We start from the raw sequence: 24,098 nt of genomic DNA, 5'->3' as shown, positions 1-24,098 counted from the left end.
AGTCCATAATTTTAGTACATAAACCACTGCAGACTTCTTGTGTAAATTATGTCCATGTTTTCCAATGATATATTTATTTATTTTTATATTATTTATCCTTTTTTGATTTGATTAATCCTACTAGGCCAGTGGCTTTTTTTCAGGAGAGACCTGAGGTGGTATTTATACTACTATGGGAATATTGGCTAAGGCATCAAGGAATTCCACCTGTTTGTCTTTGTTGTGAGTGGGACCCGTTTTGTAGGAGCACCTCCTGTTTCCATTCCAGGTGCAGAGACAGCCTGTAAAAACACTGAGGTAGATGGAGAGTGAAGGAGATGATGGAGAGTTGAGAGAAATGGAGGAGAAAGAAAATATCGAGTCCAGAGAATGTGCATAGGATTTTGAGGAAATGTTTCAAAGAGGTATGTTTGATGGTGAGTCAGCAAATCATGGATGTATAATTTCAACCCTGCAGTCGAGAGGGTTGCAGGATGGTTTACTTGAAGAAATGGTGTTACAGACTGAGCCAGAAAATGAAGGAGATGTTTCCTGGGAGTACATTATGGAGAAAATATAAAAGGAGGATGCAGAAACAATCCTGAAGGATAGTGGTGAGATGGAAAAGAAAACATATGCAGAGAAGGTAAAATAAGGCAGGAGGAGAGTAGCAGAAATGAAGGAAGAGTAAATGAAAAAGCAAAGTATATGGTAATGATTCAAAATAAAGAAGACAAAGAAATGGACAGATATGACGTGTGGGACAATTTCACAGCTCATTTGGATGTAAAAGCACATGAGATAAGAGCAACTATTTTTATTAACAAAGAGGTATTTTGTGACATTATATATGAGATTGTTTTTCAATGGAAAATGTTCTTATAGAATATGAAAAAATTAAAGACTATAACCCATGGAATCTTTGTGTGATAAAAGCATTTAAACAGGGAAACAAACAAAAAAAAAAAAAAAAAGAAAAAAAGAAAATTCATGTATAATTTCAAACAGAGGTAGAAAGAAAGATTTTGAAAGGACATTTGAAAAATTATGTAAAGAAGCACTGGACATTGAAAAGTTAATAACAAAAGGGGTTTATGGACTGTTGGCTAGGAATATAATATTGTATAATAAATAGAAAGAGAAAAAAATTATACGGGTGTCATAAAATACTGGGGACAACCAAAACATGTTTTTTTTTTTTTTGTGGAAAAGAAGGACATTTGATAAGTAGCTATGACAAAAGGAAATGTTATATTTGTGGGGAAATTGGACATGATGCAAAAATGTAAACTGAAATGTAATAAACAACAACATTGGAGAAAAGAAATGGAAGAAAATGAAGAAAGCTAAGAAAGTTTAGAAACAGTAGAAAAAGAAGAAAATTTAGACATAAAAGAAGGTTCTGAAATAAGTGATGAAAAGGACATAAACAGGGACATAGTAAAAGAAAAATAATTTTATTGGTAAAAGACAAAAAAAAGAAAATTTAAAGGGATAAGGAAAAAAGAAAGGAAATGGATGAAAAAGAATATACTGTATATAAAGGTAATGATTGGGGTTTGGTGTAATGGGTAAGGTGCTAGACTCACAGATACAATGTACAGTGTCTGATTCTTACCTTTGGGAGGGAAATTGGCTAGGCTAAGAATGACCTATTTAAAATTCTAGCCTAGTAATCAGCTATGAAGTTATTAAACCATGAATCAAAGGGAAAATGAAAATGTTACAGTCCTTTCTATAAATGTGAATAGTATTTAGAATATAATAAGAAGAATACCGATTCTGGAGTGGTGTAATACATGTGATATAGATGTAATTATATTAGAAGACACATTTTTTTTTAACAAATGAAGACAAATTATAAACAGAGAAACTATGGGGAGGAAAGATAATCTGGAATTTGGGAAATGAGAAATGTTTTGGAATAACTATATTCTGTAGAAATGCAGTAAAGATATTAGATGTAATTTTAGCAAAAATGAGAAGATTAACCATTTTAGATTTAAAATGGAAAGAACAAGTATACAGAATTATAACATTATATTCTTATACTCATTGTAAAGAAAAGCAAAGCATATTTCATCCGATTTTAGACTATGTAGTGATAAATGTGAATATTATAATAACAGGAGACTTTAACTGTGATTTAAGACGTAAGCATAAAAAGAAAGAAAATTATATAAGAAAAATGTTAGAAATTATAAGATGTGGTAAGTTAAAACTTTGTGATAAAAATTCATGGACTTACAAAAGGGGTATGTATAGAACTGAAACAGATTATTTTATAGTATCAGAAGGTTTTGTTACAGAAGAAGGGGAGGTAGTCGAAGCAGGATTTTCTGATCATCTTACAATGTGGCTAGATATAAAGGAAAACAAGGAATATATAAAAATAGGCAAAGGAATAAAAAGGATATATATGAGAAAGCATAGAATGAAGAAGGAAAGAGATTAGTAAAACAGTTATTGAACGATCATATTACTGTGAGAACTTTTTACAAAAATTGATCTGAAGGATGGATGATATTTTAGGAAAGATATAAAAAAATGTTTTTTGTAGTGGCACTGATACTGATCATGTATTAAGTCAAAGAGCCTCTCAACCTATTACCATAAATAAGCTCTGTTGGTCAAAAAAAATGTCTGGATTCTTGAAATAACTCTCTGAATGCAAATAGTAGATGTGGAAGCTATGTGCTCCACTCCCACTAAAATAGGTCTCCAAATGTTATTAGCACTGTCTTAAGAGTTGAGGTAAACGTCCACACTAAACCTTTAAATTGTGAATAGCAAAGTATATCTTTAATTGATTTATTTCATAGCACTTCCACAAACAGGTCAACAGGTCTGACATAAAGTTATCTTTACTTTTGCTCTCTCTCTCTCTCTCTGTCTGCCAGTACTTCCCAGGAAAAGATGCTGATGGTAGCTCTAGGCAGCATGTGTAAGAGATTATATATTGGTGGATAATAGAATCATAGGATCATAGGAGATTACTAGGCTAATGGCCCTGGGTCCCTTACAAGCCTAGTCAAGAGTTTATCCCTAAAAAGAAACCTCAGTCAGCACCTGTCAGTGAGGGACACAGCTGGAACCCCTGGGACATATTTGTGGTTTTCCATCCACTCATCAAGGTTGCACTTGAAGAGGGTCAGCAAGGTTCTCTGTTTGATAAGTATGGGAAGTCTATTCCAGAGATGGGGCAGCATCTGGGAGACAAACCTGTCACTCCAACAGGTTTTGTTAATGTTGCATATTAGATTCCGGCCTTTTGTGTGAATAATGCATGAGGAGTTAGACTTACAGATATGGAGCATCTCTAGTAGAGCAGGGTCCAAGATTGCCTTGTAGGCGAGACACAGATCACCCCTGAGCAATCTGTATGATACCGAGTAGAGTGATAGTGATTTGAGCCTGTCCATATAGGACAGGTGTTGGAGGCCATGGATTCTTTTTGTAAGGTATTTCAGTGGCCTTTCCAGTTGGTGCAGATGTTTGGAGAGGAACATACCAAATGGGGCATTATACTCAAATAAGGGAGGAGTATAAAGAGGTAATAACCTCCTTTTTTCTGGATATGAGATGAACCAAGTAAAAGGCTTTTCTGAGCACTGCCATTACATGATAGTCTAATGTGAGGTTGTTATCAACCTGAGTGCCCAGGTCACTTACCACAGGTTGTGTGTTTAGGGGGTTGCCATTGATGTGGTAATCAGTAGGGGCTGTGTTTTTGCTGAATGGTATGATGATACATTATTTTGCATTTCACTTGAGGCCATGACTTTGGTATCAATCATTAATTGCTGAGAGACCCTCTTGCAGTATGTTAACATAATTTGGGGAGTCAATGACAGCACCCGATTTACAGTCGTCTGCAAACTTGGTCAGCCACAGGCCTTTTGTCTTTGCCTGCACCTCTGAGAAGTAGATGCCGAACAGTAGGGGTTCCAGGACAGATCCCTGGGGAACTCCACTAGTGAAAAGTCTGCTTTTGAAGGTGGAAGCACCTATTTTGACTTTGAGGGTCCTGTCAGTCAGCCAGTTGGCCACCCACCTGATGAGATATGGATTTATGCCAAGTTGTGTTAGCCTTTTGATGATACCCGAATGAGGGATTCTATCAAAGGCCTTGGCCAAGTCAAGGTAAGCTGTATGCACTGACTTTCCCTTATCCAGGGCCTCAGTGAAAGTCTCAAAGAAGTCAAACAGGTTCAACAGGCAAGATCTGCCCTTGACAAATCCAAACTGGGTGGGGTCAAGTGCTTGGAGATTGCCTATGTCCTTGTTTATGAGATCCATAATAATATGCTCCATGGCTTTACAGATCAAACTTGTCAAGCTAATGGGCTGATAGTTTCCAGGTTCAGTAGTGATACCACCTTTGTGCAAGGGGATGAGAATGGCAGTTCTCCACTGTGCTGGAATGAAGCCTGTACTTAGGCTGTGGGTGAATATGGTGCTCAATGGCGAAGCCATTAATAATAATTAACATAATGGCATATAAGTGGACCTTGCTGTGATGGAAGAGCCCATGTAAGCACCTGAGAAGGGTTTGCAACTTCTAGTTTTGGGAAAATGGTGAGGGCACAAAGCCCCTAATGTCTGCCATAAAGATGGCCTTTTGAAATGGCTTACCTTAATGCATATGAAGGATCCTGCATGACTGGTGCCATAGTCATGGCCTTAAACTCAATGCAAAAAAAAAAAAAAGATATTATCATCTCTTTTGGTAAGAGTGATGTTCCTGCTAACTATCACGTCATTAACAAAACCCTAAGTACGCACTCAATGGTGAGAGACCTGGACATACAGGTTGACAGCAACCTTACCTTTGATCACCATGTCTCCACAGTGGTAAGAAGGGTATTCTATATTGTTCATCTCATAAGTAAGGGCATTGCCTCCAGAAAAAAAAAGAAGTTATAACCTCCCTGTACACTTCTCTCATCAGACCAATAACTGAGTACAATGCCTCTTTAGGTATGTACCTTTCCAAGCGCCTGTAGCAAGCATTTGGAGAGACGACAAAAGTTCCTCACAAGGAAAATTGAAGGTCTTCAACATCTGTCCTATGAGGATGATCTGAAATCACTGTCACTTTATTCTGTTTCATACAGAGTACTCAGAGGTGATCTCTGCCGTGCATACAAGACAATCTCTGATTCTCCTTTATTGGAAATGCTGCATATCCAGAAGTCAAATGGTACAAGAGTTACCTGCTCTAATCATCTTAACCTGCTATGTGACATTAGTAAAACTTGCTGGAGGGACGGATTTGTCTCCCAGAGGTTACCACACCTTTGGAACAGACTCCCGCTTCATGTCAAGAAAAGCACCTCATTGGCCCTTTTCAAATGCAATCTGGATGACTGGATGGGTAACTAAATTCACCCCAGGGGTTCCACCTGTGTCCCTCATGGACAGGGGTGATAGGTGCTGATCGTGGACAGAAGGGTAAACTTGGCTAGGCTCGTAAGCGCCCTAAGGTTATTAACTTAGTAACCTCCTATGATCCTATGCATGTTGCAGCTTTCCACACCACCAGAGGGAACTATGGGCTCATGTTCTTTAGAAAGAAGCTTGACTGCTATCACAGCTGGGGGGTTGTTAAAAAAAGAAAAAAAAAAACAAAGTTGTCCACTACATTCACCATAAGGTAAAGACTAACTACTGCTCAACATTTACAGTCTGAAAGGAGTCTCAGATTCTAAATTTCTTGTTTTGTTTAGATTTCATATGCATACTCACACCTCTCAACTATTTAAATTTTTGCAGAATGCTCATATAGTTGCCTTATATTTTTGGTCTGTTCCTCATAAAATTTGTGGTTTTCTGGCAAATCACTGAGGATTGAAGTCACTGCATAATGACATACACTTGGGTTTCAGACTTCATATCCTTCAGAAAATGTATGCTAAAACAAATTCTGCTATTTTAGCAACTTTCATAGTTGTTAATAGTAGTATTTAAAATCTGTCCCAATTTTTAGGCCTTTGTCCCCCGATTATTTTTGTCTTTGTCCAGATTTCCTGCTCTAAGAAGTTCAGCGGTATGTGCATACTTCCCGTTTGTACAGTAATTCATCTCTGTAAGAAGTGCAGTCCACTTATGGCAATAGCTTTTAAAAGAAACTGGCTGTCTAGATAAAAGTGTTATCAAGGCTGTAATACACTTTATAGGATAAAACAACTGCATAATTATCATGCAATTGATACACTGTAAACATTTTACATGCTACATTCGCATGGTTTTCTAGAAAGAGCACTAAGAGACTCTGTGCATCTTTCAAATTTCACATTGTAGCGCATCTTTACAAAAAACTATAACTTTCACGTAGCTTGCCATAAGGAGCACTGACCTTTGTTATGATGACTGCAAAAGAATTATTTTCAGCAGCCTAACAGAATCCTCTTGCTGGTGATGTTTTTTGTTTAGACAGCTGTAGATCTGCTTATGAAAGAATTCTGTTGAAAGACGAAGGCGTTACAGGTTAATATATACTAGAGAAAATGAAAACATGGAAGTACAGTTGCTATCTTTATGGGTATATGATATAATATGATTCCTATGGGGTACTGTGTGATTAGAGTTGAAGCATGGTGTCTGATGGGGATTCAGTCAGAAGTGGATGTATTCAAAGAAGAAAGCTTCTAGCTGCTTTTGTGGAACAGGCTTACAAGATGGATGCTGGATGTTTAAAATAAGTGCATTTTAATATAGTGGGGAGTGTTTCTATTTTTGTATTTGTTATTTATTTATTTTAATTATTGTGCTCTAATCTGGTTGTTGTTCTTCTTCTTTCAGCTTTTCCCATTTAGGGGTCGCCACAGCGGAACTCCGGTCCGCTAAAGATTGGCAGTTGATTTTTACGGTGCCGCGATGCCAGCCCGATGCCCAACCTTCAACAAAGGCACGCCCATTCACGTATGTGTTTCGAATGCCACTCGACCGTGGGGAGGACATGCAGACTCTGCACAGAAGGCGCTCCAGCCGAGAATTGAACAGGAGAACATCTTGCTGTGAGGCAACAACGCTACTGCTGCACGACTGCGGCTTATTGTGCTCTACTCTGGTATCATAATAAATTCTTTTTTGCAGTGAGGGCCAAGCAAGACTAGTTATCATAATTTTTAATATTTACTGGTTAACATTATTAATTTTTTTCTTTTTTAGGATTTTTTCTTTCAGTTTTGCAGTTAGGAATGGTATTGAGATACTAGCTCTTTTCAAATGGGAGAGTAATTCACTTCTAGTGTTTTTGTTTTATTCTTTTTTGTTTTTGAAAGGAGGATTTTAAAATTAAAAGTTCAGATTTTAATGCAGGGAATATTGAGATTATATGAGTAATTTTATATTTATTATTATTTTACTGATTTTAATGTAATTTACTATGCATTTTCTAATGCAGGGTAGAAACTGTAACAAAAAACAAAGGACAAAGACAAAACTTGTGTCCTGTAGATAGTTTTTCTTTGTAGGTGCGACAGATTGAAGTTGTAATAGGTTTTAAAGACTGTTTTACCTTCTCCTGCTGTTCTTTTTCAGCTGGCACTGTCTACTATCAGTCCCTAGAGCATGCCTGGATCATAACAGCCGTTAGGGTGTCCTTAGTAAGGTTTTGCTAAGCATCCTTAAATGCTGCTAAGATCAGATCTCACACTAAGAAAGTATTTAAACGTATCTTGTTTGTAGTTGTAGAAACATAATCATGGCTCTTTGTGCATTATATGCATTTTCATCACACTTTGATATACAAGGCTATGTGCACGCGTGTGTGCATGTGCTTGTATGTATGTGTGTGTGTGTGTAAGTCTGTGTTGAACTATCAAAGTGCACAAGCATCAAAATTAAGTTGATCCGTGTCGACAGTGAAAATATACTTACAAAAAAAAATGAGCAGTTCAAAACGGTGCCTGATTGCTCCCTGAACCACCTTGCTATTGCATCATAACTCAAACCCTGATCAAATACCTGCATCTGTCTCTAACCTTAACCTCACCTTACCTTAGGAAAAGCCCTTTATGTAACACTAACACTATACAAAGCAATCAGACAAACATAACATACAGAAGAACACATGCACCGTACTAAATCAATCCCTCTCCATAATGATTAACCCTAACCAGAAAACAATTGCACACATGCGTGCACACACACACACACACACACACACACTGTTACAAGCACAAACACACACTTAACCCAATGATGAAACTTTCACTATACTTAATTTTCCTCCTTTCAAAGTCTCCAGCACTTCATAAAACAGTACTTTTAATGACTTTCTCAAGCACTTTACTTTGATATTGAACTAGCAAATCATCAAGAGTGAAAGGCACTCATCTATCTTTCTGTCTACTTATTTATCTATATATACAAACACACACACACACACACACACACATATATATATATATATATATATATATATTTATATATATATATATATATATATATATATATATATATATATATATATATATATATGCACTTTGAGTTTATTCTGTGAACCCTGGTGCAAGACCCAACCTTAGCAGCATTTAGGGATGCCTAACAAAAGCTTTTTAAGGACACCTAAATGATGTTAAGATCAAATTTCTCTTTTTCTCTCTTTGTAGGGACTACTGTCACACAGTGCAAGTTGGCAAGAACAGTAGCAGAAGGAAAAACAACTTTTAAAAACTATTAGAACTCCACTTTGTTATACTTACAAACATTGCAGAATGAAGTGTCTAACTGATTTTAAAACCATTAGTTCTACACAGTTTCTCCTTGGTTTTTGCCTGCTGCTATCTGTTTGACAGCACTTGTTGATGAATTCTCACTAGTACAATTATTGGGTCCATATTATAAGAATGAAGTTTTACAACTTCAAACACCATATGGGCAACACCATATAAGTGAAGTTGTAAAACATCGAAACCAAAATAAAAATGTAAAAACAAAAGAATACCTACCTGATCACTCTAAGCAAGTCCCCGTGCAACCCCCACCCCCCGCTGCTTTAATATACCAACTCTGAGATCGCACTACGTTGAAGTAAAGGGAAGAATTCCCTAGGACAATCTCCATTCACACTTCCAAGGTTTTAAATATTCGACCATTTGGTGTCACCAATATGGTGTTCAAATATTTAAAACTTCATTCTTATAATATAGACCTGAATTATTTAGACATTACAAGTGTCAAAATGGATTTCTGTATTTCCAATATTATATGTAAGTAAACTACATCACAGAGTATACTTTGGTTGTGTAAGAATTACTTCTGAATACACTAGGCCAGGTAGCATTTTTGTGTTCTGTGAATAAATGCTGTAGTTGCATGTTTTAAGTTTAGACAGTAGACATGGGTCTACTTTGTCATAGACAAAGAAATAATACATTGCTTGCCTAGAAAAAGCATAGCTAGCGAGTTCTTTAACAAATGTAGCATTGTTTGTCTAAAGGAAAACTACAGTTGAGATTGAGATCATGAGAATCCTTTCATAGTTATGAGAACATTCCAAAATGTAATCTGAGCAGGCACTAGATAACCATCATATTCGCTGCATAGTGATGAAGCAGATAGCACTGCTGCCTCACAGCAAGATGTTCCCTGGTTCAGTTCTTGGTTGGGGTGCCTTCTCTGCAGAGTCTGCATGCCTCCCTTATTTATGTTTGAGTGGATTTCCTCCCACATTCCAAAGACATGCAGAAGGTGTGTTGGACACTTTAAATTCATCATAGGTGTGAGTGTGCATGCATGTGTGTGGTATGGAAGAAGAATTTCAGTAGGGGTAGCCACCTGGTGGTGTCTACTCTGGGTTTAGATGATTGTCCCTTTTGAAGAGACATCCTGATCCTATGTGCAAAAATGGGAAAAGGGGTTTGTGGATAGATAAATTCAGAATGTGAAAAATGTAAAAATTATGATTGGAAAAATATTCCAGAAGATGCCACCTAAGCTAGCTAGTGTTTTGTTTCATGTATTAAGCTAGTCTTTCTAGTCTGCCATGTTAGATTTGTTTTTGTGCATTCTCAGTAACAGTCAGTACTTTTCTGCAACAAATAAGTTTCTTGCCACCAAATAATATTATGCGGATTTTCTGATGACAGACAGTTTCATGTAGCTCTTTATGGAACTAAGTACTTTACAGGATTTCAAAGCTTCACACTTTCTTTCTTTCTTTCATTCATTTTCATGTAAATGGTAGTACATGGAGCCGATAAAGCTTTGCTCTTGAGGAGAATTTTCTGGCATTTCTGTCTTGAACACATAATAAACTCAATATGACTGGAGACCTTATCATAGTCATCTATATGGCAGCCATTTAAAAGCTTATATTTTCTCATTTTTTTTAAATTCTACTACCCCTACAAACATCCATACATTTTTATACCAGGTGGAAGACTATTCTACAAAACATGGTTGTTTAATACATTTATCCTTAATGTTTGTGCTGTTTATTTGCACTTTAAACCAAAAAAGGTTAAACAGAAAAAATTGCACAAAAAGTATTTCTTGATAGTTCTGTTAGCCAAACACAGTTAATCTCTTGAAAATATCTATAAGATATATAGTAAGATGTTTCTGTATGCATGTATAATACATGTATGAGGCCTTCTATAGTTGAATAACACAATATGAATAAAATTCTGCATAATAAATTGGGGGGTAGTAGACATAATGACTAAGGTCTTCACCTCAAGAATACAAGGCACAGGGATTGATTCTGCCTTCAGGGTACAGCGTGGCCAGTGTATGCACAGCTTGGTGTTGGTTTGGCATTTATCATTTTTACTGTAATGTATCTGATTTCTTTTTGTTTGCTATATTCTGAGGATATGTGCAGACTGCTGATTCTTTGATGGTGCCATGCCATCTGGCATGATTATCCCCTGCTGTAGGCTCCTCCACTGACTCCTCATCTGAGCCAGCATTCACTGCTTTGTGTGAAGGAGACTGCTGCCTCTGCCAGTGCTCATTCTGCTGTAACTATTTCCCCAAGTATGATAGTATGATATTGATATTGATATTGTGCAACAGTGGACTAACTGCAAGCATGGTTTAAACCAGTAGAGAGCACTCCAGCTGTGCAGGCCTATAATGCCTTCCACACATTTAGACCAGCTACTGCGCAGGAGGGGAAAAATGGTGGAGGTGCATCAGTCTACATTCAGAAGAAACTCACATCAAGGCTGGTAAAGCAGCATGATGCACTAGAGCTTCTTCATGTCCAAATAACCATCAGGAAGGCCCTATACCATATGGGTCTAGATTAGAAGAGTGAAGCGACGAAAGAGTGATTGTCTTTTCGTCAACACGTAAAACCCGAAGTCTGGAAACAGCAAAGTTATGGAACCACAATTTATTTTCCCAGTGAAAAAAATCACTGGGCCATTCTCGGGACTTTGCTGTTTTGTCCACTGCAGTGCAATCTTGGAATTGGTATATTTAAGTAGGGGGGTGTGGGGGACAAAGCCCCCACTTTATTTTATCTTTATAATTTTTGTTTTTTTTGGAACAGAGATTTTTTTCCGTGGGGAAAAAAATCGCTGTTCCATAACTTTGCTGTTTTCAGACTTCGGGTTTTATGTGTCAACTAAAGAGTGTTCACTCTTTTGTCATTTTGTTCTTCTAAGATACTATATACTAGCTATCTATAGAAGTCTGTCTATGATAAATGAAAGTTACATGCCTATCTACAGGAAGTAGAATCACTCAGTATTAAACCCAATACCATTTTCCTAGGTGATCCAAACTATGCAGCTATAGATTGGGAAACCTACATCACCACCAATGCACAAGAACATAGATTCCTGGACTTTGTCATTACAAATGTCCTGGATCAATTAGTCAGCATATCCACTAGAGGGAATAGCATCTTGGATCTTCTCCTTACTAATATGGGAGCATCTTACACCACTCCTTCTTCACTTGTTACCTCTAACCATAAAGCGGTCTCTTTCAAAATAAAACTAAAACCAAAAATCCCTTCCATCCAAGGTACCTTTAGAAATTTCTTTAAGACACACTACCTAGTCCTAAGAGATACACTGGCAAGCTTTAATACCCCACCAAACCCAATTAACTCCCCTGAATACAAAGACACATTCACCACCGCATCATACCAGCATGTAAACAGCTGCATTAATGCAATTGTATCTCATAGGAGCAAGTGCAGGGCAAACCCAAAAACAAACCAACATGTTGGAATCATAATATTGACATGCTTTATCATTAAAGGAAAGGATTTTGACAAAAAGTAACAGTAATTCCCAGAATGTTACAGCCCTTGTCACTGAAATAAACAAACTCAGGAGCCTAATAAAATCCACCAAAGCCAAGTTTGAGGCTAAAGTAGCTACCCAAGCCAAAGACAGTTACAAGGCTTTTTTAGTTATGTTCGTAATCTCAAAAGCACAATGCAGGAATGCACTGAACTGATTGCGAATGATGTTACCCGTTATGTTCGTAATCTCAAAAGCACAATGCAGGAATGCACTGAACTGATTGCAAATGATGTTACCTATAATAAGGCAGAAGATATAGGTAACATACTGGCTGACAAATTTAGCTCTAACTTTACCCTTCTCCCCTCAGTCTGTCCCTCAATATATACCTGAAACTCGCTCATTTCTAGCTATCACACAAGACCAAGTCCTAAACATGCTTTCAGAAGCTAAAAATACTGCTTCCACGGGTCCTGACAATATCCCTGGATACATCTTATATAGCATAAAGCACAATTTACCCACACTAATAACAACACTGTTCAGTTTCAGCTCCATACAGGATTGGTACCAAGTGAATGGAAAACAGCTACAGCCATTCTCCTTCATAAGGGAGGACCTTCCACAAGTTTGATCAGCCTTCTATGTAAAGCCATGGTAAGAATAATCATGGAGTTAATCAGTCAAGACATAAGGGACCTCCAAATGCTGGACCTGTCTCAGTTTGGATTTGTCAAGGGCAGGTCATGCTTACTTAACCTGGTGGATTTTTTTTGAAAAAGTCACCAAACCAATGGATGAAGGCAAAATGATAAACACCATATACCTTGACCTGGCCAAAGCTTTTGACACAATTTCCCTCTCAGACAGAGTAGAAAGGCTAGCTACACTGGGAATAAACCCCTGTGTCACCCACTGCATTGTAAACTGACTCATAGATAGGATGCAGATAAGAAAAATAGGGGAAGTTACCTCCACAAAGAGACCAGTCACCAGTAGAGTGTCCTACAGTTCTGTGCTGGGACCTCTCCTGTTTGTCATCTAATTTTCTGAAGTAAAAGGCAATAACAAATGGCTCTGGCTGATTAAGTTTGTAGATAACTGGAAGCTAGGAGCAGTCATTGAATCCCCAAATTACTTAGCCATTCTACAGGAAGGTTTGTCACAAGTAAATAACTGGTGTCAAAATCATGGTCTGAAACTAAATGCCAAAAAATGCATTATTGTATCTTTTGGGAAGTCATCTACTACAGGGAACTACCACTTGACAATATGCTCCTAAGAGATGATTCAGTTATCCAGGGTTTGAGAATTGGAACTTATTTGTCTATTGTTGTAAGAAAGTCCTTCTATATTGCACAGCTTATAAACAAGATCTAAATGCCATTGTCCCCCTTTACTCAGCCCTCATTAAGCCAATCCTTGAGTATAATGCTGCCTTTGGAATGTGCCTGTCTGGAAATATGTAACAACTGGAATGCCCACAGAGATACCTTACTAAAAGAATGCAAGGTCTAAACGAGATGTCCTATATGAACTGACTGAAAGTCCTGTCACTATACTCGGTACCCTGCAGACTGCTAAGAGGTGACCTGTGTTTGGTATACAAGGCATCATCTAGGCCATTGCTGATGGATTTAATGTAAATCAGCAAGCCAAATTGCATCAGGAGATACTCAGTCTGGGGATCTAAACCTCTTCTGCAACATCAACAGAATCATTTGGAGGGGCAGATATATCACCCAGAGGGGATTCACTTCAGAACATCGAATGCCATAATGCTGAAATTCAAAACATTGAGACCAAAATCTTGAAAGTTCATTACACTGAAACCTGAAAACATTGAATCCCACAACATTGAAAATACAGAGGAAACCAACATTTACTATATTCCACCACAACAACATACAGAAACAAATAAAAAACAAACTATATTAAATTTCTCCAACTCGGCACGTAAAAATCTGCTGCCAGTCATTAGCGGACCGGAGTTCCGCTGTGGCGACTCTAATAGGGAAAAGCTGAAAGACGCAACAACAATAGTAAACTTCTCCAAATATAACCTGGGGGGCTGTGCCCCCCACACCCCCTGCTACTTAAATATATCAATTCTGAGATCGCACTACATAGAACAAAACAAATGTTAGAATGTTGAATCGGCTTTGGAAACTGTGTTACGATGTGCCATTTGGTTGCTGTGACTTTAAGATGTGTGATGTTGTAGTATAGTAAGTAAGAAGGAACATGACTAAGGTTACTTGTGAAACTCCGATAAGTATTGGACAAAAATATATAGTAATGTGTTAGCAGTGAAACACCAAAGAGAAGGTTTAGGATAGTTTTTTTTACAATTTAAATAGGCAGTCATAGAGTAGAATGGTATGTTTGCCATTTTGTTCTGCATAGTGCGATCTCGGAGTTGATATATTTAAGTAGCAGGGGGTGCGGGGGGCCAGCTGCCCACATGCGGGGTTCTGGGTGGCTTGCCACCCTGCTTATATTTGGAGAAATTTAATATAGTTTGTTTTTTATTTGTTTCTGTATGCTGTTGTGGTAGAATATAGTAAATGTTGGTTTCCTGTGTTTTTCAATGTTGTGGTATTCAATGTTTTCAGGTTTCAGTGTATTGCCCTTTCAAGATTTTGGTCTCAATGTTTTGAATTTCAACATTATGGCATTCAGTGTTCTGAAGTGAATCCCCCAGAGGATACTGCTGCTAAAGAACAAACTCCCCATCCACATAAAAATATACAGGGATGAACTTTGTTTTAAGTGCAAATTATATCTATGGATGGGAAACAGAACATTTACCCCAGGACTTCCCCCTGGACTACTAATGGATAGATGCAGCTCCTAAATGTTTTATCCCATGCATGGGTCCCCTTAAATTATCTTTGTCATTACCCCAGTTATCCTCTCTAGGGGTAATATATAATTATCAACCATAGGATGAGTAACACCAATGAATAACCAAATAGGATAGGTTATTTGGAACACAAAAAGGGACATTGGCTAGGTTTTAAATGGCCTGCAAGGACAGCTAGCCTAGTACTTATCTATAAACTTATGAACCAGGGGCATTTTTGCATGTGTGCCTGGGTCATTCTGCTGGGTACCACAAGACGAATCTAGACATTTAAAGTATGTCTTCAGAAGACCAAAAACAGGCATATTTGTACCAATAGTCGGCTTGACTTTGTGGATTTCTTATGACTGCCATGAACTAAGGTTTCAAGACCTATCCAGTATCTCCAACAGGTTGCCACTGTGGAAATTCACTCTTCATAAATCATTGATACAAGTCACAGGAGTACCATATGTTGGAGACGTGAAACCTGTTTGGGTAGCCTGCACACACACATTGTAGAGGATACCCTGTGTATTACAAACCACCAGGAAGACGATGGAGTGATACCCTTTGCAGTGCATGCACTTCCTCGCCAGTTCACCAAGTGGGGCCTTTATTTCAATGTGATTACAGTATATAACCTACAGTACTTGAAGAAAACAGACTATATCACAGAAATTTTGTATTGTATTGTATTAGCTCTCTACTCTGGTGTGCATGGGAACCATACATTGTCCCCCATATGCTGAAGAATGGCATCAAGAAAATGATGGAATATTGTCAAGGCCGATGCCTAAGATACCCACAGTGTGCTCTCAATAGCTCACTGAAAAGTCCCTGTAGCTAATATACTTAAAGTCACTCATAACTAAGTATCCACTGACACAGGCAATCCTCAGCTTACACTGGGCTGCAGATGAGGCTAACATACTTCTACAGCTTTTTGCTGTGGGTGGCATCCCTGTCTTCTCAGTACCTGTCACAATGTTGGTGTCGTGGAATCCATGAAAAGTTAAGTGTGGTCAGATGACCCCTTGCCTCCATGGGTGGCATTTTGCAACATAGGCCACAACAGCAGTATAACAGCCTCTTGTTAGGCCACAACAGCAGTATAACAGCCTCTTGTAGATACACATTTAATAATTAAGACAGCAGCTCTTAACAGTATTTAATGATTCTCTTAATCTGAACACAAGCATTCAGATAAAATCAAATATAACGCATTATATGGTATTTATATGTTTATGAATAATTTTGTCGTGTAGTTTTGCCTCATTAGCATACATGGAGATGCACATTTTAATAACATTACTCATCACCATGCTATCATATGGCCATTAGCATATAATACATCTGAATGTGCTGCTTGGTCTGCCCGAATTGTAAAGCCTGTTTTTCTCAATCACAAACACTGATGTGGCTTGCAACATGCAAATTCTCTTACCATGATGTGGCAAAGTTTTCCATATCCCAGTGTCAGTATGTGTAGGTCTCCATTTTGAACATTCAGTCTTGCTGTTTTGAGATTTTTTAGTTACAAGACGTGGAATATAAAACTATTACCATTTGAGTTTTAGACTACCTGTTTAATTTAGACTAGAAGAGGCTACATAGTAAGAGTTATGCAATATAAGATTTCAAGCAAAGATTGCTAGCATTAAAAAGGTTGCAGAAAATAATGACAGTAATGTAATCCCGGATTTCACCAGAATAAATGGGGAGGTTTTGTAAGTTTACTTATATCAGATAAGGATGCCTAATAGTAACTCTATGAAACTATCTTTCTCAGGGGATACATTTCATGAAGACAGTGCAAATTAATGCACCAATTCTGCAGTTTAATTTACTTGGTTTATCATAATATGAAACTTTCACCTTCTATGGTGTGCTTTTCAATGTTTTTCTATTGTCCTTTTGTATACAATCCACAGCTGAATTAGCAATCTGAAGCACATCTGTCCCAAAAATAGTACAAGGGTGATTCTATAACAATAAAAAGGATGAACTTACCTTCACAGCCTGTTAGAAACTCTCTGCGTGCTGCATGGTATCCAAGTGCTGTAATGGGGCGACTGTGGCATTCTCGTACAGACAGCTGCTTCTGCATTGACATCTCTGTGATTCACAAAGCATTTAGTGGTGAGTGGCACTTGTGTGTTCCTGTTCATATCATCTTGTTGTGACAAATATCCAATATCTTAGCAACCAGCATCACTTCATACCTGTAATTTAGTTAATTTCATTAAAGAGGATTTTATAGTGTACTGCATGCAATATAAAACATGGTACATGTCTAATTGCATTGTTATCAGAATATTACATTCTTCAATAATAGTATTTACATTTTTATAAAGGCATATAGGAAAGATAATGGGACTTGGACCATAAACTACCTTTTTTTGGTCTTTTTTTGATAATTGCACTTACTTTCTATCCACACACTGACCTCATTAATATTTTCTGCTCCTTCAGTGTCTTGGATTTGCTAAACAGGTTGGCACTAGTGACTGTGATTCTTTATAATAACTGTGACATTAGGTATTTATAAGGAGGAAGAACAAACATTTGCTACAGTGCTAGTTATATGGGATATCTCTCTGTCTCTGTTTACTGTATATAGCTTCATCCCTCCCTCTTTCTCTCTCTCTCTCTCTCTCTCCAAAGTTTATGCACTAACTATATATGACTTCTACTCTAGCCACAGGGGGTCTACTTGCTGTAACAGTAGGAGGTACTGCCAGCACAACTAGCTGGAATTTAGTAAATAATTATATGTCATTTGTGAATATCAAACTGTATTAGAACTGCATGCCATGTGTACATCAAACTGATTTGTACAGATGTTTGTGTTGAAAAGGTATTCGTAAAGTGCTTGTGTTTGAAATATATCCACAGTGTGCCCTACTGGAAAGAACAGAAATATACATGCTCTATAGTAACTGTTTAAATGTATATATTTTAACAGAGGAAACTGGAAGGTTAACCTCAGTCTAGCAAACTTTAAAATATATCTGAAATTAAATCACTTTATGGGTTAGGCCATAAAGATGCTATCTCACAGCTTTCAGTGCAACCAGAGACACAAAGTCTGTACTAGGTAGCTTTCTGTATTGTCTTTGGGGATGAACTAATTACTAATCTTGAAGTGTGGAGGTTTGAAATTGTTTTATGACTTCCAGTACCTGCCACAGATCTGAGCAAGAGCTCTTATGTGTGTATTTTTACAGGTAGGTGTTAAATCCTGCCAACTTCCAGCAATGGGGTTTGCATGGGAACTAGAAGTCAGATCATGAACAGAAAAAAGTGATGTCATTGTGCATGCTATCCTAGAAGTAATATTTTAGATACTATTTTGTATTCTGTCTTGGGCCTGAAAACAAGAAGGACCATTCACCACACCATCTGCTTTGCTCTGTTAAGTAAGTAGGGAATAGTAACTTTCTGAGATTCAGGCAGGAATATAGTGAAGCTTAGTTTAGATATTGTTTTTATTTAATTGTCTGAGCCTGTCCTTCAATGTTATTTTAAATATTTCCTGTGATTTGAACTCTGATATCACTGTGAATTATTAAATACATTTAAACCTTTCATTGTGGCTGATCTGTGGAGATATTTAAGTTTTAAGAGTATTTGCATATTTATTTCGTGACAGTGTGTGAGCCACTCCTAATAGCGTTGCACTTGGTCAAACTAGCATTTGTATTAATAGGAATTTCAGTCAGCATATTGGGTACCCTTGTAAGGGCCTTAAGGTAGCTGACAGGAGTCTTTGGTGGCAGTGGTAACTACCTTATAGTCTGGGCAGAAGGGACATAGCTAGTAAACTTGTGCAAGCCTTTCCCAGGTGTGTGTGTGTGTGTGTGTGTGTGTGTGTGTGTGTGTGTGTGTGTGTGTGTGTGTGTGTGTGTCAGCTACTTGGGCAGGGACACAAAGCACTGGTTGAACAGAGAGGGTGCTGAAGGTCTTGGCTTGGATGCTCAGCTGAGATCTCAACTCTATAGCTGTGCCAGTGAGACATCTTACTGGGGATCTGGAGAAAGAGGGAGAAACCAGTCCTGGACTGATTGTGTTCCCCGTGTGCTCTTATGGGAAATTGACTGCTTGATGCAGAGACCTACATCTGGAGATACTGTGTGTGTACCCATTATCCTCACAGTGAATGTTCCCCACTGGTGCCGTGCCAGTGGTGAGGATTGAGGCTCCTTGATTACTGGCCCAGAGGTGGAGGATCATCACACTTGCAATACTGATCACAAAGAAAGGCTCCTTCTTTCTTATTCCAGGTAGAGATCGAGTGGCCTGGGTCTTTTCCTGGGATTGGAATACTGATATCATGAGTAAAAATCCAGTTGCTGTGCTAACAGATTACTGGAGATCCATCCCGTATACCAAATGGAAACAGAAAACAGAAAGACCATTAGAGAATATTTGTAGTGGAAGTAATCAGAGAGTTTAGACAGTTAAGGAAAAAGCCTGATTAAAATTAGACTGGATACAGGAGAATAAAGAAAGAACTTAAGTAAAACAGCTAAAGGAAAATGTTGACATATCTACAGATAACCCTAGTTAAAAATCTATTTTAGCAGTGTTACAGGCAAGTTTATTTCCAAAAAGTAGTTGCTAGACCAGCCAAATGCAGCAGTATTTATGCATTGCATTCATACATAACAAAAAACATACCTCTCAACTGTCCAGATTTTCATGGAATGTTTAGACTTTTGCTTTACATTTTTATGTGTTCCTCATAAAATTTTGGTTTTCTGGTAAATCACTGAAGATTGGAATCACTTAATACTGACACACATTTGAGTTTCAGACTTTATATCCTTCAGAAAAATGCATGCTAACATAAATCCTGTTATTCTTCCAACTGTCTTTTAAGTTTATAGTTTTATAATACCAATATTTAAAATCTGTCCCTATTTTCAGGGCCTTTGTTCACCATTGTTTTAGGCTTTGTCCAGGTTTCTTGTGCTATGAGGCTGAGAGGTATAACAAAATAATATTAAACACACATTAATATTCTTTACTATTATCAAATGATGATCACAATGCCACAGCTCAACTAAACTAATACAAAAGAATGAAGCAGTTCAAGTGCTCGAACAGTATGCATTTTGAAAGTTATTTCACTTTTGTCAAAGTTTTGTGATCACAGAGGTACTAAGTTCTTAAACAGTGGCCTCAAGGGTTGCTACTGTTTCTTATGTTTCAGGAAAGAATGCTGGTATATTTTGAACAGTGATTCTAAGATACAGCCAATACAGAAGCAATTAGCAGTGTGCAGACTTATTTCATGTGAACTTAATTATAATGTTTGCATGATATCTGTGTTCAGTGCATATCTTTTGTGATGTATTTCTTGTATATTTGACAGTATGTACTCAATTAAGTGTGTGACAACTGATTGTTTCTATGAATAAAGCCGAGTGCACATCCAGGCGTTCCTGCAGTTAGCTCCTTGATGCCTCTAGGCATCAAATATTGCTTGTTCATATTTGCATCAACAATTCCAAAATTCTGCAACATACAAGGTATCAGAAGATTTCATCTTAAAGCATATATGATGGCAAAAACAATTATAGTGATATTTTACCTCTGCCTAATGCAGCTAAAGAGATATTGAATATTATTTGTATACTGTTTATTTGTATTGTAATCATTTTCATATTACTGTAAATATCTTAACATTCAGATAACACAGGCAGAACTGCATAGCCTCATATGAAAACTCATAGCTGTATGAAAAAAAAAATCCTGCTGGCAGTATGCGTATTTCTTGAATACTTACTGAGATATCATAAGCTGTTTATACATTATAAAATTAATATTCACCTCCTTTGTTTTCGATTATAAAATCCAGTTTAAAGCATCAAACTGAATGAATGCCACCAATATGAAGATTAATTTATCCTGAACAGTTTGCCATTTCCAGTTTTTTATTAACACTTACAGTTCCAGAGATATGAGTATTTGTTTAAACTGTAAGGTGATAACTTCATTTTTTAAGGCTCAAGCCACACCCACTGGGAGTTAAAGGTACACGCTCAAAACAGGTGTACTGAAGGGAATGCATTAAATGTCACATCTCTATCTATAGCTGTAGCTAATTCCTTCAATAATTACTTTAGGGAATAAAGAAACAACACCAAGCACTCTCTTCTGAACTCATGGACCACCTACCCAGGCTCAGTAGACATTGGAAATATGCAAGCAGACAAATTATGTGCATATTTTACCTCTGAAACATCTGTCTTAATTCCACAAATTTCCACATCCCTAAACCTCCTATTGTCACAAATAAAAAAAAAATACCTGGATGCATAATAAATAGTGCCAAACATGGCCTTGTGGCACCTCCAACTTCAATTGTTTAACCTGAGCTTAGTCTACAGGATTTGTAATTGGAATATGGTGAATTGCAATGATATCCCAAAACAAGGGCAGCTGCCATGAACCCATGGAACTCTAGACAAATTAAACCAACTAATTTGATTTGCAAAGCCAAGGGATGAACCATATCTGATCTCATAAACTATAATGCCATAAACCTTATCTTGTCAATTTGAAATCTTAGCATTCTTATAGGTTCATAGTTCATATTTTAGTACTAAACTAACTGCCCTTGTGAGCCATTTTATGCCTAGCCAATTATCCCTTGTGAGACTCAAACCCTGCACCTTATGTTTGTAAGGCAAGCACCTTAGCCATTAAGCCACCCTCCCAACCCTTGTTGGGTCCAGCTTGTGACTGAAAAGGCCTTTGAACCAGCTCACTCTCCAGGTTAACAAATAGCAAATAAATAAAATAAAATAAAATGAAATAGACTAATGTCAACTTGGCTTTTTCAAAGCAATAGTCTGCCTATTCAATTAACCTTTTTCCTTTGAGAAGGTCAGACAGGCTGCAGACAGTGATCATTCTGCTTAAACAGCTTGTATGGATCTGGCTGGTATCATCAATTACATACATCATAATTGGCCCTGATCCCTACTCACCTAATAACAGACAACATAGTAACACCTGATCTCTACTCACCTAGTAACAGACATCATACTGATCCCTGCTCACCTAGTAATAGACATCATAATAACTTCTGATCGCTAACCACCTAGTAACAGACATACTAACTCCTGATCCCCACCCACCAAGTAACAAGACATCATACTAACTCCTGACCCCTACCATCTAGTAACAGACATCATACTAACTCCTTCTCACTATCCACCTGGTAAAAGATATCATACTAACACCTTATCCCTACCCACCTAGTAACAGACATCATACTAACTCCTGATCACTACCCACTTAGCAACAAGATATCATACTAACTCCTGATCACTACCCACTTAGTAACAAGATGTCATACTAACTCCTGATCCCTACCCATCTAGTAAAAGACATCATGCTAATACCCAATCACTACCAACCTAGCAACAGACATCATACTAACACATGAGCCCTTCCCACCTAGTAAAACGACATTATTCTAACAGCTGATCTCTAGTCACCTAGAAACAAAACAGCATACTAACCCCTCATCACAGCCCACCACGTAACAGCACATCATAATAACCCCTGATCCCAACCCACCAAGTAACAGCACATCATACTAACACCTAATCCCTACCCACCTATTAACAGACATCATACTAACACCTGATCTCTACCCATGAAGTAACAAGATATCATACTAACTCCTGATCCCAACCCACCAAGTAACAACACATCATAATAACCCATGATCCCAACCCACCAAGTAACAACACATCATAATAACCCCTGATCCCAACCCACCAAGTAACAGCACATCATACTAACACCTGATCCATACCCACCTAGTAACATACATTATACTAACACCTGATCTCTACCCATCAAGTAACAAGATATCATAATAACCCATGATCCCAACCCACCAAGTAACAGCACATCATACTAACACCTGATCCATACCCACCTAGTAACATACATTATACTAACACCTGATCTCTACCCATCAAGTAACAAGATATCATACTAACTCCTGATCCCAACCCACCAAGTAACAACACATCATACTAACACCTGATCCCTACCCACTCTACCCACCTAGTAACAGGCATCATACTAACTCCTGCTCGCTCCCAACTAACAACAGACATCATCCTCCATCCTGATTTCTAATAATATGGGACATACATGGTAGACATGTCTGATCCCTATCACCAAGCAACAGATATCATCCTCAGCCCTGATCCCTACCCTCCTAGCAATAGACACCATGTTCAGTTCTGATCCATATCCTTATCCAGTTAGGGACAGAGATCATACTCTGTCCTGATCCCTACCCACCTAACAATAGACACCACACTCGGTTCTGATCCTTACCCTCCAAGGAACAGTCATCATCCTTGGTTCTGATCTCTAAATACCTAGCACGAGACATCATCCTCGGTCTTGATCCCTACCCACCTAACAATAGACACCATTTTCAGTGCTGATCCATATCCAGTTAGGAACACAGATCATACTCAGTCCTGATCCCTACCCACCTAGGAACAGCCATCATCATTGGTCCTGATCTCTAAATACTAACATGAGACATCATCCTCTGTCCTGATATGTACCCAAGTAGCAACAGACATCATCCTCCATTCTGATCCTTACATCATCCTCAGTTGTGATCCCTGACCATTAGGTGACAGATGTCATCCTTAGTCCTGATACCTGGCAGTAGACATGATCTTCAGTTCTGATCCCTTTCCACCAAGCAGCAGTCACCATCCTTGGTGTAGAGACCTACCCACCTTGTAACAGACAACAGCCTTAATAATGATCTCTGTCTACCTAGGAAAGGACATCATCCCTGCTTTTGACCTCAACCCACTGAGGAAAATATATCAGCCTGATTCCTATCCATCTAGGGACAGACATCATACATGATCCTCTGTTCTGATCCCTAACCACCTAGGAACATACATCATACTCATTCCTGATCCCTATCTACAGCAGAACAGAGATCATTCACTATCCAGATTCCTACTCACCTCATAGCAGGCATCGTCCCGTATTCT

At 37.9% G+C, this 24,098-nt stretch overlaps 1 protein-coding gene across 1 annotated transcript in view; it reads right to left on the bottom strand.

Annotated features, from left to right (window-relative positions):
- Positions 1–24,098, bottom strand: part of LOC122799991 (vegetative incompatibility protein HET-E-1-like) — a 964,337-nt gene that overhangs the window by 809,246 nt on the left and 130,993 nt on the right. Inside the window, exon 2 of the mRNA XM_044069444.1 lies at positions 17,053–17,264. Coding sequence (XP_043925379.1) covers positions 17,053–17,155 — 103 coding nt within the window. The 5' untranslated portion in view covers positions 17,156–17,264. The remainder of the gene's footprint in view (positions 1–17,052; positions 17,265–24,098) is intronic.

The sequence above is a fragment of the Protopterus annectens genome, chromosome 4.part0, assembly GCF_019279795.1.
Source record: "Protopterus annectens isolate FY-2018-M chromosome 4.part0, PAN1.0, whole genome shotgun sequence".
NCBI classification, from domain to species: domain Eukaryota; kingdom Metazoa; phylum Chordata; order Ceratodontiformes; family Protopteridae; genus Protopterus; species Protopterus annectens.
The sequence above is the reverse complement of the archived record's forward strand: the minus strand, read 5'-3'. Positions and strand labels throughout refer to the sequence as shown.